We start from the raw sequence: 12,941 nt of genomic DNA, 5'->3' as shown, positions 1-12,941 counted from the left end.
AACATGCACTCAGCTCACTGCCCAAGTGGCCTTGACTGCAAGTTGGGCAATACCATTTTAGGATGCTGTCTCTGTGTGCTTCAACTTATATAAGATTCGAAATTGCATGTACTTCAGTTTGGTTTGAGGACAGAAGACTCCACAATGTCTGTGCTTAATATGCAGAATTGTCTAGTGTGCCTTGGGCTGCTGGCTCAGCATTTATTATTTATTTATTTCATAAAAGATATAAATGGAAGATAATAAGAGTTGCTAAGGTAGACAAAACAAAATCATAGATACCAGTCTGGTCTATTAAAAACACTTAATAAAAGTTAAAAATTGTGATTTTAGCCAAATGTTTAGTCATTCTGTCGTGTCACCGCAAAGTGTCTTACAGTTTAATATTTATGTCTTGTGCTTTCTATTACTAAGTCAGTCAATTCAGTTTTGTCTATATAGCCCTAATTCATAATAACAGGCCATCAAGGGCCTTTATATTGTAAAGTAAACACAGGGACAAAAGTTTAAAAAATAGCAAATCCTAACATTCAGACTGTCCCCTGTGAATAAGCGCTTGGTGACACTGAGAAGGAGGAACTTCCTCTTAACAGGAAGGCTCATAGAGGGGCAGCCATCTGCTGTGACCAGTTGATAGGGTGAGGGCAAAGACAAGAGTCTAGACAAGGACAAGACACAATCTATTAAAGACATTCAGTAGTGGCATAAAAATGCTTGGAGTATGAAAAGAGTTGAGTGGAGAAGAATGCACAGTACATCGTGGGAAGTCCCCCAGCAGCCTGTCTACATAACCAACAGATGATTCACACTGAGCCCTAACTATAAACTTTATGAAAAGGAAGGTTTTGGAAAGAGGGAAAAAACGAGCTCAAAGCCTTTGCTGAATACTGCTTTACTCACTTTGTTTTAGCCATTTGTGTTTTAGATGTTCATTTATCACAAAATGACAACTAATGAAGACCTTGTGAAGCAACTGGTTATTTTTTTTACACAGAAAGTTAAAACTCTTACATGATAAATCTTAATTATACATTAGCTACAACTACTAAAACGCCCTTGAGGAACTTCATCTAATATGGAACATGTGTGCATTGTTTCTATAGTTAATTAGTTTATTTGACCCTGAAAAAGCGTTACAGAATATATCATAACTGTTCATACATCTATGTCTTACACCTGACACACAGACACTGCTCTGAATTCAGTTTTGGTGGTCCATGTAAGGACTTTGTTCCTGAATTCCCTTAAATTGGCTCCCTCATCTGCTACTTATAGCTTTATTCACACCATCTTGATGTGTCTCTGAAGGATTGCTTGGCTTCTCTATCTGACGCTGAGCTTGCAGAGTGTTGCTAATTGGGGGAGTGTTGCACCATCGACATTCACAAGCTGTTAATGGCTTCCAGTCCATACAGTTAGCCACTGCCAAGGCTCAACTAATAAGAATCACAGATTCTCTCTGTTGTCTGGAAATACAGCTGCATCACTCATACGTATGGTGCTATATGACCTTTTTTTTTCCTATAAATAATTCTTTCACATTTGTGATTGTGTATCTCAGTTGGTGCCAAATAAACCAAAGATATGCTCAGTGGTTATAAAGGAAACCTCATTAGCATGAGTCATATCTGTGGCGTGAACACAGCTGTGCATCAGCTGTATTTTTCCAGCCTGTGGTGCAGCCATGTCAAACCACTGGCATCTCATTTTAAAGTCATTGCCAGGGGGCTTGGATTTTGAGCACACTTACGATGCCAATAAATCTTATTAGTGTTGTTGGCGTTCTACCTTTTCATTCACTATGAAGATCTTTCTATATTTTTTTAAACTTTTAATTACCTTTGTGTCTAGTCCAATTTACAGAAGTATGCATCTTAATCCTGCTGTCTTCGTATGCTTCAGCAGTCAGCTGACGCGCATTATAGTTACTCTACATACATGTATTCATATTATCAGCTAGGTAAAACATTTATTTTACAATGTTTATCTTTACAATGTTAGTACCAATGAGAAAAACTGCCACTCTTCATTCAGTCCTCTCATTTATTCCCTTAAAACACAGCTGCCAAAAGGCAACATTTTTAGTGTTTTCAAGCTTTTTTTATGTTGCTGTTGTTGTGTCACAATGTTTCCTTCTACCTGTCAGTCACGTAATATTAGAGAGACCAGTGAGCTGACATGTTGCACCATCACAAGACTGAAAGGTCTAACAGATTAGCTCCTTCTCTCGTGGGAAGAGTAACACACCAGGTATCAATCTTCTCTGTGACTGCTTGCTGTATCTCACTAGAGAGTTCAGAGCTTGAAACAAATAATACTGTTGCCAACCAAATCTACAGAGATAAACGTTGGAATGGAAAGTGATCAAAGGAGGTGGCAAAGATGCGATCTCATTTGGCAGCTTAAAAAATGTCTCTCATTAATTCCGATTTGTTTGTTTTTTTGCATCGGCGAGGGGGACTAATATAAAAAAATGTGTATTATTTTTAAATAATTAAATTATAATTATACTATTGCATTACTCATTGCATGGTCAGTTTTTTAAATGTTGAATTTGTTATCACGTTTGTCATGTATGACAAATTCTCATTTTCATTTTTATTTACAGACTGAAATTTCAGTCTTCAGTATGTTTCTGTCAAATGTAAGCGAATGCCTTCCAGTTTGGCCCAGTGTGGAAATCCCTGCATGTGTCTGTGATCCTCAGAGACTGTAGTCACTGTTAATCGAAATATTAGTTTGAGCCCCTGCTACAGTACGATGTTATGATTTTCAGCTTAACTCAAGTCCAGTTCACCATATCGTTTAATGACCTGTAACTCAAATTAAACTTTATATTTTATCATGATGTAAAATGTACAATAGCAGAGTAAGGTCATTTTTAACATCCTGTCACCAATGACAAAATTCCTCCTTCACTATAATTATCCTGTTTTAATATTTATAACCTAAAGTACACTTCCAACTTTTAAATGTCACACAAAGTGGCTGAGGTTTAAGTATCCTTGAGGCAGTTTATGTAATGAGGTAATTATTTGACCTTATTATGTATGGCACATTTCATCTTATTGAGAGAGTTGTGTATTTATTATGAAAGCTTGTTTAAAGACTTTTTCCATCAAAACCCAAAGCTATGCAAGTTGGACTCTTTACATTAAAAAAAACACTTTTTTTCAGTTAGTATGCAAATGACCCATCTGTTCCATCTCTCTTCATTTGATTTGTTGGTTTTCCCACAGAGTGTACCAGAGCCCAACGCCCCTGCAGTTCTCCCTCCATCCCTGCAGGATATTGAGGAGCTGTCAGAGGCTGTGACGGAGCTGAGCACTGTAGAGGAGGTCATGAAGTACCTGGAACCAGAACGATGGCAGATGGATATGGAAGAGTTGTACAAACCTACATGGCATGTGCTGGGGAAATCATTCATCCACAGTAAGAAGGCCCGAGGTAGGACATTATTAACATGTTTGTTTTCATGAATTAAATGTAAATTTAGTCCAAGAGCCACTACTGAAATGATTAATATTAAAAGAATATGTTTTGGTGAAATGTTGTGTTGAAATAATAACATCTGATGCATTTGAGGTGGAGCTGATCTCAATCTTCTGAGGGAAGAAGTTCAACTCTACAGCTGCACGCCACGTAATTTCTCGGTATCCCTGCGTGAAGAGCTGAAAAGGACAGATGTCATTTTCTGGCCCAGCTGCCTCCTGGTGAAGCGCTGTGGTGGAAACTGTTCCTGCTGCTCTCACCGCTGCTACGACTGTCAGTGTATTCCTGCCAGAGTCACAAAGAAATATCATGAGGTAAATATCAATTTGATCATGGCATGATGAAATCCATTTGATGTTTATTTTGTTAGTTTTTATCTGAACACATAATAATATGAAAAACACCTGCAATATGAGGTAGAAAAAAATAGTTTTAATTATGGAATACGTGAATATTACTGCAGTTTTATTCAGATTTATATTGATTTTTTTAAACCTGGTTTTGTGCTATTCTGTTTTCTAAAGTTATTTTGGTCATCATCTTGGTAGAATCCTTTGTTATTTGCCTTTTACTTATCATTTTGATACAAATATGGATTCTACTTTCTCTCCTAATAGCGTGTGGAAGTAATATAGGTTGTTTGTACAAACAGAAGGCTTAGTGGTCTCTAAGGCCAGCAAATGCTGGGCCACAAGCAGAAATTGGTTACACGGACTTTGAAAGCTTTGAAAGGTTTTCACTTCTTCACAAAGCTTTACAAAAGTAATTTGTTTTCCCCTGATCTATGACATTTTAAAACTTGTCCTTGTATTCAAACAACAGATTTAAAAGATTGACAGTTACTCCCAAACGATTATATGTGTTTTAGAAAAACCACCACATTGTTTATGGATCTTGTAGTGAAACAGTGCAAAGACAGTTAAAATCAGATTGCCATTTCTTATTTTGTGAATTTTAACATTCTAATTTTTTTTTTACCTTCCAAAGTTTGCTACTTGCATATGGAACGCCAGGACTGCCATAATGAATTAATTAAATACACCATTAAATAATTAATTAAATGTGGCAATAATTAATTAAAATTGGAATTAATTAATTAAATAAATAGTTATGATATATGTAATTAATTAATTATTGACACATTTAATTAATTATTTATGTATTTCACGTTTTAATTAATTATTGACACATTTAATTAATTAATTATTGACATATTTAATTAATTATTTATGTATTTCACATTTTAATTAATTATTGACACATTTAATTAATTATTGACACATTTAATTAATTATTTAATGATATATTTATTTATTTCATTTTGGCAGTCCTGACGCCTGGCTCTCATCATGAAATAATTTTATCTGTCAGCCTCACCCATCAAACTCAGGGGGCGGGGTTAACGCTGATCGAGTCAAAACCATTGCTTTGGCCTGGTGGCCATTGTTTCTAGCACACAACAACCGGCATGTGGAAGCTAACAGAACTGAGCTTTGAAAAACCCTGTTTGTGTGTTACCAAATACCGTTTTAATATTTTTTTAGCCGAGAATGTAGTGGTTTAATCTTCATGTGTCTGGTCGGTTTGTCAAGATACAGCCTCTTTGCAAAAGTGTTTCGATGATTTCGGAGATGTCGTCCCAGTCTCATGGCAAAGCGTGGGATAGACCCGCTCGCCTCGCAAGCAATCCCACCGACAAAGCGCAGGCCCCGGTACACAGCTGTAGTAACCCCCGCTGACTTCTTTTACTGAGGTTATATTTATCGGTGTTTTATTTCCTGATGTTCTTATGTGTCCTACGTGTTTCAGTCGCCAATTCTGAATTATAACTAACATTAAAAACATGTTTAAGGAGGAGAGAGAGCAAATAAATCTGTTTAACATCTGATCTTTGGGTTTTTGTTCAGTAATCAGCGTGACCTGTGTATAAACACATAAAAGAGATAACGTTGGTGTTTCCGTCATGTAGTAACTGCTGGCTTTAACTGTACAAAGGTTGTTCGACACTATGAAACACATACAGACTTCATGATGTTCGGCTAATATTTTTATTGTGAATATTAATCATGCTGACCTCGCTCTGTACACCACGCAGCGAGGTCAGCATATCCACGATATCCTCAGCTCCATGAGTTAACACAAAGTTTCCCAGCTGACTATCTAACTGCCAACTATTCCAGAGACGTGAAAATATACAGCATAAAGAAAAGTGTAAGAGACTCAGCAGCAGATTAGAATAACAGTTTGTGGCGTGAATAAGACACGGCGGGACCACGGAGCAACGTTCAGAGTCATCTTTATTTACATCTCACCACACCACAACACCCCCAAACCCCTCAGTCCCCGTGTTTTTAACTAGGCGGGCGTGATTAAGGATGCCGTGCAGGTGCGTCCGCCCTCCCTGCACGGCACCGCAGACCACGCCCCACCACATACCCCCATCGCCCGATTGAGGCCGGGGAGCCATCCGGCCGAACCTACTCCCCCACCGCCAGTGGGAGAGGGAATCAGCCCGGACAGCTGGCACCCCCAGGCCCCGGCCAAGCGACGGGGAGGTGCGAGTTCAGGCGGCCGCCCGCGAATCCAGCGGCGCAGGCAAAGCTGGTTCGGAAGTCGGACACGTGACAGGTGCACCCGGCGCGGCCGGCACAAGCGTGAGCCCCAGCTCACAGGTGGCTGGGCAGAGGTGTGGCGTGTACAGGCCTCTGGTGGTGGTGAGGCCGTTCTGGCGAGCACGGCGATCTCAAGCGTGGCGCCCGCCTCGCTCGCCAGTTCCACTCGAGCAAGCTCCCCTGGCACTGGGACCTCCAGCTCCTTGCGCGGCCCCTCCGTCACCGCTGTCGCTCCCTGCTGGAGCAGCCCATAGCGCGACTCCTCCGTCACTACTGCTCCCTCCGCCGCCACTCCCGGCTCGAGCAGCCCCTCGTGCAGCTCCTCTTTCTCCAACCGGCGCAGACCCTCGCGCACCTCGTCTGCCGCCTCCGGTTGGAGCGGCTCATCCACCACTCCCGGCAGGAGCAGCCCTTCACCTGGCTGTTCCCCCTCCTCCGGCAGGCGCAGATCCCCGCGCGCCTCGTCTGCCACCTCCGGCTGTTGAGGTGCCTCACGCGGCTCCTCCACCGCTTCACTGTCCTCGGGACACACCTGTGGGGGTGGCGCCCAGGCCCAGAGCAGCGCCGCCAGCTCCCCAATCCTTTCCAGGTGCCGCTCGGACTGGTCCTGCAGCTCTTCCTGCTGGCGACGCACCTCCGCCGCCTGCTCCCGCTGGGCGGCCGCCATTTCGGCCACCCTCTGGGCCAGCTCCTCCATTCCCTGGCTCCGATATGGACCCGCCGTGCTGCCTCCTGGGTTTCGGCACCAATGTGGCGTGAATAAGACACGGCGGGACCACGGAGCAACGTTCAGAGTCATCTTTATTTACATCTCACCACACCACAACACCCCCAAACCCTTCAGTCCCCGTGTTTTTAACTAGGCGGGCGTGATTAAGGATGCCGTGCAGGTGCGTCCGCCCTCCCTGCACGGCACCGCAGACCACGCCCCACCACACAGTTATACATTTAATAAATCACCAAATGAATCCAAGAAACGAGCAAACCTGTTCCGACAATTTGAATTTGTATTCCCTCAGCTGCAGACTCGCTGCTGTTTAAATGTTTGAAAAGGAAGATTAGATATAAACAAACGTCAAACATAGACTCAGTCTGCCTTCACATTTGATATGAGGCCAGCACGTATAGTGGCCTCAGCAGGCTATTACTGAAATACACGTGCTATATCATAAACTATGATATAAACAGGGAGGTCCTATTAACATGTTTAGTTTTAAAGGACACCTTCCTGCCTTTAGTCTCATTCATGAGCAGTATTAGTTTTCTTCTAACATCCAGAAGTCTGCACAATGTGTTTCATAGTTTGTAACAAGCCTTTGACAGGTAAACATAACATGACCGAAAAAGCAAAAAAAAAAAAAAAAAAAAAAAAAAGAGAGAGAGAGAGAGAGAGAGAGAGAGAGAGAGAGAGAGAGTGTTGACATAAGAAGAGAAAATGCTCTCAATTATGGAGACAGGCAAATGGTTCATTTATGTTTGATGTGTGTTTATTCCTCCCTAAATATCGTCGGTGAAGTTTGCCATGCACGTCAGATTTTCCTGCGCATTTTTATACCTCTGCCAACAGAGAGAGAAAAAAAATCACATTCTAACAGACAGCTGGTGCTTAGAATACAGTTGAATAACTATTAAAAAACAGATGATATTTAGATGATAGTTCAGTCTAACACATGTGCCAGTGGTTCATTAAACGTCTGTGAAACTATGCAGTTATGAAACGTAACTTTAACCTCAGCCAAACCGATTTGCTCAGTTGTAAATAAAACAGCGAAGTAAACGTGACCCGACAGACAGAACCTGAGTGAATGAAGTCCAGCGTTTAACCACTGAGAGCTAAAACTCAGCTGAGGCTTGAAAGCTGTGTGCTGGTGATTGGACATCAGCCGCTGATGAAGCTGTTCGCCTATAAAGTGCTCTGTAAGGAAACAAGCTCCAGCAGCTCTGCGCTCGGGGAAAATACTATATTTACTTATCTTGTGCAGTTAAACTGTGACTATCACCAGGTAACTAGGCGTGTTTCTTGAATTAGCAGCAGGTGTTAAACAGCTGACAGATGAGGAGGAGGATGCATGCAGGTAAACTGAGGGTCTGCTGAGCTGATCGCTGGTTTCGTGAGAAAAATGTCAGCTCGTTCTTTATGTTACAGAAGCACAGAGACACAACACCAGGCGGAAAGAGACGATCGTTCGGTGAAAATGAGAATCTGCGAATGCAACATGTGGAACACGGAGAGTGGAATATGTAAACAAACCGGTTAATGTACCCCCTCGGTGCGCTCTGCATGCTAACTGTTAGCAGAGCTAGTGAAATCTCTGAAAACATCTGAGCACTTTTGCAAACATGTTCTATGTTGACAACCTGACCAGACATACCGACATTCGCGGCTAAAACACTGTTAAAAGTGTAGCTGGTGACAGAAAAACGGCCTGTGATTTGATCTGCATTCTGGGATAACTGGCTGCCCCAAGTCTACACAAGCAATCGATTATCTAGGATCGACCTGTTTTGACTTACTTTGCACGGCAACCAATCAAATGTTAGAGAAGCTGCATGGGCAGCGTTAACCCCGCCCCCTGAGTTTGATGGGTGAGGCTGACAGATAAAATTATTTCATGACGAGAGCCAAGGGTCAGGACTGCCAAAATGAAATAAATAAATATATCATTAAATAATTAATTAAATGTGTCAATAATTAATTAAATGTGTCAATAATTAATTAAAATGTGAAATACATAAATAATTAATTAAATGTGTCAATAATTAATTAATTAAATGTGTCAATAATTAATTAAAATGTGAAATACATAAATAATTAATTAAATGTGTCAATAATTAATTAATTACATGTGTCATAACTATTTATTTAATTAATTAATTCCAATTTTAATTAATTATTGACACATTTAATTAATTATTTAATGGTGTATTTAATTAATTCATTATGGCAGTCCTGGCGTTCCATACTTGCATACCATGTTACTTAAAACGTGTTTGCATTTCAATCAAAAATGGAGGATTTTTTGAAACCCAAACCTGATTTATGTACATTTTAACATGCATTTTTCAAAACAAAACAAAACAAAATGAACAATGAACATAGAATTTTAACACATCTGGGTTTTTATTTTTTTTACCATTACATGCAACATGTCTTACACATGTCAAAGCAAAATATTATTGGTTGGACTGGTTTGATATTTACAATGTACTTCACAAAGATTTTTTTTGTTATACCAAAATCACACAAACATTTCCACCCATCATCCGTGGTTCCACTTTGCAAAGCAGCAGTTAAAGGTCTAAATAACCTATCCACTCAACATGCTTTAAAAACACTGCTTCTGGCCTCTTTTGTAAACAGGTTCTACTGTTGAAACATCGAAGTGGTGTACGAGGTCTCCAGAAGTCCATGACAGATGTGCCCTTGGAACACCATGAAGAGTGTGCCTGCGTGTGTAAAGATGATTCTGACTGACCTCAGACATGTGTAACAGCTGCCAACGGAAGCATGCGGATGTTAGAAATGAACCTCTGCCGCTGTTCCTATCTCATCCACTACCACTGGAAGCTAACAAGATTCTCCTTTTATCCTGATGTCCTTTTACTAATTGGATGAAGCAGAACGGACTGGAATCTAATAAATCTTCCAAATGGATTTGACTGCTGTGGAATACCAATAGAGTGCTCTGAGTCCATTTTAGAAAGGCCAAAAAAAAAATCACTGGAGCAGATCTGGACCATTACCTATGAGCTCTGAAGACTATTTTCTTCCATTCTTCTGAGATAAGAACACTGAGGCATTTGCGCCATTTCTTCCTGAGGTCTTTTTTAAAGTTCAGTCAGTGTGGGCTGATACTGTCATGAAAAATGGGAGCTTCTTTGTTCAAGTACTTTTTTATATCTATAAGTGAGCTGGCTCCAGCTGCCTTGCCTTGCTCCCTTGGCTCCTCTATTATTACCATCAAGGCAAAGAAAGGTGGTTTTTAGCCGTTTCCTTTTGCTCCCCTCTTGTTTTACCACAGTTTGTCTGTGGCAGTGTACAAACACAGTATAGTTGAAATGTAACACTAATGAGACTGCATTACGTGTAAATATTTTGTTTACATTTCTTTTCTTTATTAGTGTGCATTTTCTGCCAAAGTTTTTCAAAGATAAGATCAAAGTTGCACATTCAGAATCAGTTAGAACTCCTTTTTTAAGTCTTCATTTGATCCATCTCAGCAATATTAAATCTGCTTGCTCAAGACATGCCTGGCGTCAAACCATTTATTTTTTTTTCAACATTTGAGATTGTTCACAATAAGTATTTATTTGTTTAAGGAAAGGGAATTTAGGTCCAAGATGACTTGTGTGCTACATATTTCCTGTTTACTAGCCTCCTCTCTGTTTGTAATTTTTACATTTTGATTTTCTTGTGGATGTTTTTTTTTTTTTTTTCATTTTTCTGTATGCCAATATTATTTATCTCTACTTTTGCTACAACTGTTTGTGTATTTTATAGTATTGGAAAGCAAAAATAAATTCTTCCATTTCTAACAGAATATGTAGTACTTGGGATTGGAAACTTTGATCCAACCACTGATATGAATATAGTACAAAACTCCGAAAAACAAAGGCACACATACTTATGAAAATCATCATCCACCAATATTATTGTAACCATGAAAGTAAATGTTTAGTTTCTAAAATGTTTTCACAAAAAATAAAAAATGAACAATTTTGCCCCACTAAAGTGGGGATGGGTTAATTGGAAACTCTAAAGTGCCCATAGGTGTGAATATGAGTGCGAATGGTTGTCTGTATATATGTGTTAGCCCTGCAACAGACTGACGACCTGTCTAGTGTGTACCCTGACTCTGGCCCTAAGACATCTGGGATAGCCTCCAGCGCCCCCTGCAACCCTGAAAAGGATAAGCGGAAGTGAATGGATGGATGAACAATTTTGCCACATAATGTAAACAGCGAGTCCCATTTATGAAATAGAAAAGTGTGACGTATTATATTATTCAGTGAATTTTTCTCAGCACAAACTTTGGTTTACTTCTGATGCACATCAAGGTGAATAATAATGCCAGGCAATCCACTAAATGTTTTGGTAACCCAAAATGAAGCATTATATTTATTCACGTCCAAATTTCAGTTAACATTCCACTAAATTTAGGGTCAGATATACATGTTGTGCCAGTTCAAACTGGGTTTGAAGTACTCTTGGTATTTACAGTGAGAGCACAGTGACAGTATTGCACGTAACAGGTGGGAACTCAGACATGTTTGCGATTGGCCCAGGTGCATATGTGTTTCTGGGAGTTCTTTTCTCAAGTCAAAAAAGATAGAGAGAGGAAAATATTAAAACTAAGTGTGATTTACTAATGCTTGTAACACGCAATTTACTGCTAACTGTGCCAGGAAAAAAAAGCATGTCTCATTTTTTGTGCCAGATACTGAATTGAATTGCCTGTGTTTAAAAAACATTACATGTAAAACGAACCACACCTATGCGGGGATCGTGTGCACATGCTATTTTGTCCTATTTAGTAAATCTGGCCTTTACCCATCGATGGATAAGTGTAAAGAATATCCCAAAGCCTATTTAGAAAACCAGTTCCTGTTGAAATCTTATAATGGAATATAAACTGATGCATTTAAACCCTGAATTTATTAAATAATAATTTATATGGAAGTCTAGATAAAGTCTGCTAAATCAAACACTTTACCGTGGTTTACTATAATATCTTGTGACTATTGGCAATAGTCGTGCAAATATTGTATACAAATGAGTAAATAGTAGGTTGGAATTACACTGTAGAGAATGATTTAGAGAACATGATTTGCCAAATTTCTCACTAATCATGATTGTGTATGAGTATACTTTTTAATCCAATAACACAAAGTTGGCAGGATGAACGTATGTTTTCCTGAAGAAGTGTGTTTTTCACTCCACAAGCTCTTTATCACACTATGAGCAGTATTGTTCATTCTCCCCTTGGCCATCAGGTCACCCAGGAGGAGGTTCTCATTTGTCCATCTCACACTGCTGTCCTGGCCAATTACTCTGATCTAATGTGCACCCTGGCAGGCATCTGCGGTGACGCCAGATGCTACTGCACAAACCCGCCAGCTCCCAGTGTGGCTTTTATAATATTAAACAGATTGTCTTTCTTTGTTGATGCAGTGCTTCTTTGCAAAGGAAACCTCATTGCACTGGCACGAGATCTGATATAGTACGAGGAGTAGGTTTGTTGTGTTTATATGAGTGAGTGGATGTGTACAGTTTAAATCTAGCACTTCCGCCCTTCACCCACGTGCCTTTCTGCCTTTTGCCATATTTTTATGAAATCAAAGCAGCCTGAGTCAGGCTAGACCTCATCATCATAGCATAATATTTTTTGGGCAGTTAACCAATTGTAAAACAAACGCTTATTCTGTGTTCTAATTTAGGACTTTTTAAATATTCTGTAGCTTAAAAAGTAAAAACCTTGGAAAGTATTGTGCTGTAACTGCAGACACTCTGCGGTCCACAGAAAATTCAACATCAGTGATTCATGGCAATAAAGGTGATAATAGTATATGATTCTGCAGAAGCTTTTGGAATTACTCAGACCAAAGGTTGAAGCACAAGGACATTCTCTTTCTGCCTGTAAATGAATGCTCTTTGCAACACAAGACATTCAGCTCAAATATTTCAAAGACGTATTTGAAAAATCCTGTTAACCTCTAATAAACTGCAGTTTTGACCTTGCCTATGCATGCCTCAATAGATGAAAAGATTAAACCTCGTACACATTCCTCCAAATAAGCACAGGAACATAATAAACTATCCCTCAATTAATTTCTTCA

At 39.8% G+C, this 12,941-nt stretch overlaps 1 protein-coding gene across 1 annotated transcript in view; it reads left to right on the top strand.

Annotated features, from left to right (window-relative positions):
• pdgfc (platelet derived growth factor c) overlaps positions 1–11,091 on the top strand; it is a 52,116-nt gene extending 41,025 nt beyond the window's left edge. The window contains exons 4-6 of the mRNA XM_082506203.1: positions 3,240–3,447; positions 3,586–3,806; positions 9,466–11,091. Coding sequence (XP_082362329.1) covers positions 3,240–3,447; positions 3,586–3,806; positions 9,466–9,579 — 543 coding nt within the window. The 3' untranslated portion in view covers positions 9,580–11,091. The remainder of the gene's footprint in view (positions 1–3,239; positions 3,448–3,585; positions 3,807–9,465) is intronic.
• The last annotated feature ends 1,850 nt before the right edge of the window (positions 11,092–12,941 follow it).

The sequence above is a fragment of the Aulonocara stuartgranti genome (genome assembly GCF_965226115.1).
Source record: "Aulonocara stuartgranti genome assembly, chromosome: 2".
Classification (NCBI taxonomy): Eukaryota; Metazoa; Chordata; class Actinopteri; order Cichliformes; family Cichlidae; genus Aulonocara; species Aulonocara stuartgranti.
This window is presented reverse-complemented; position numbering and strand designations above follow the sequence as displayed.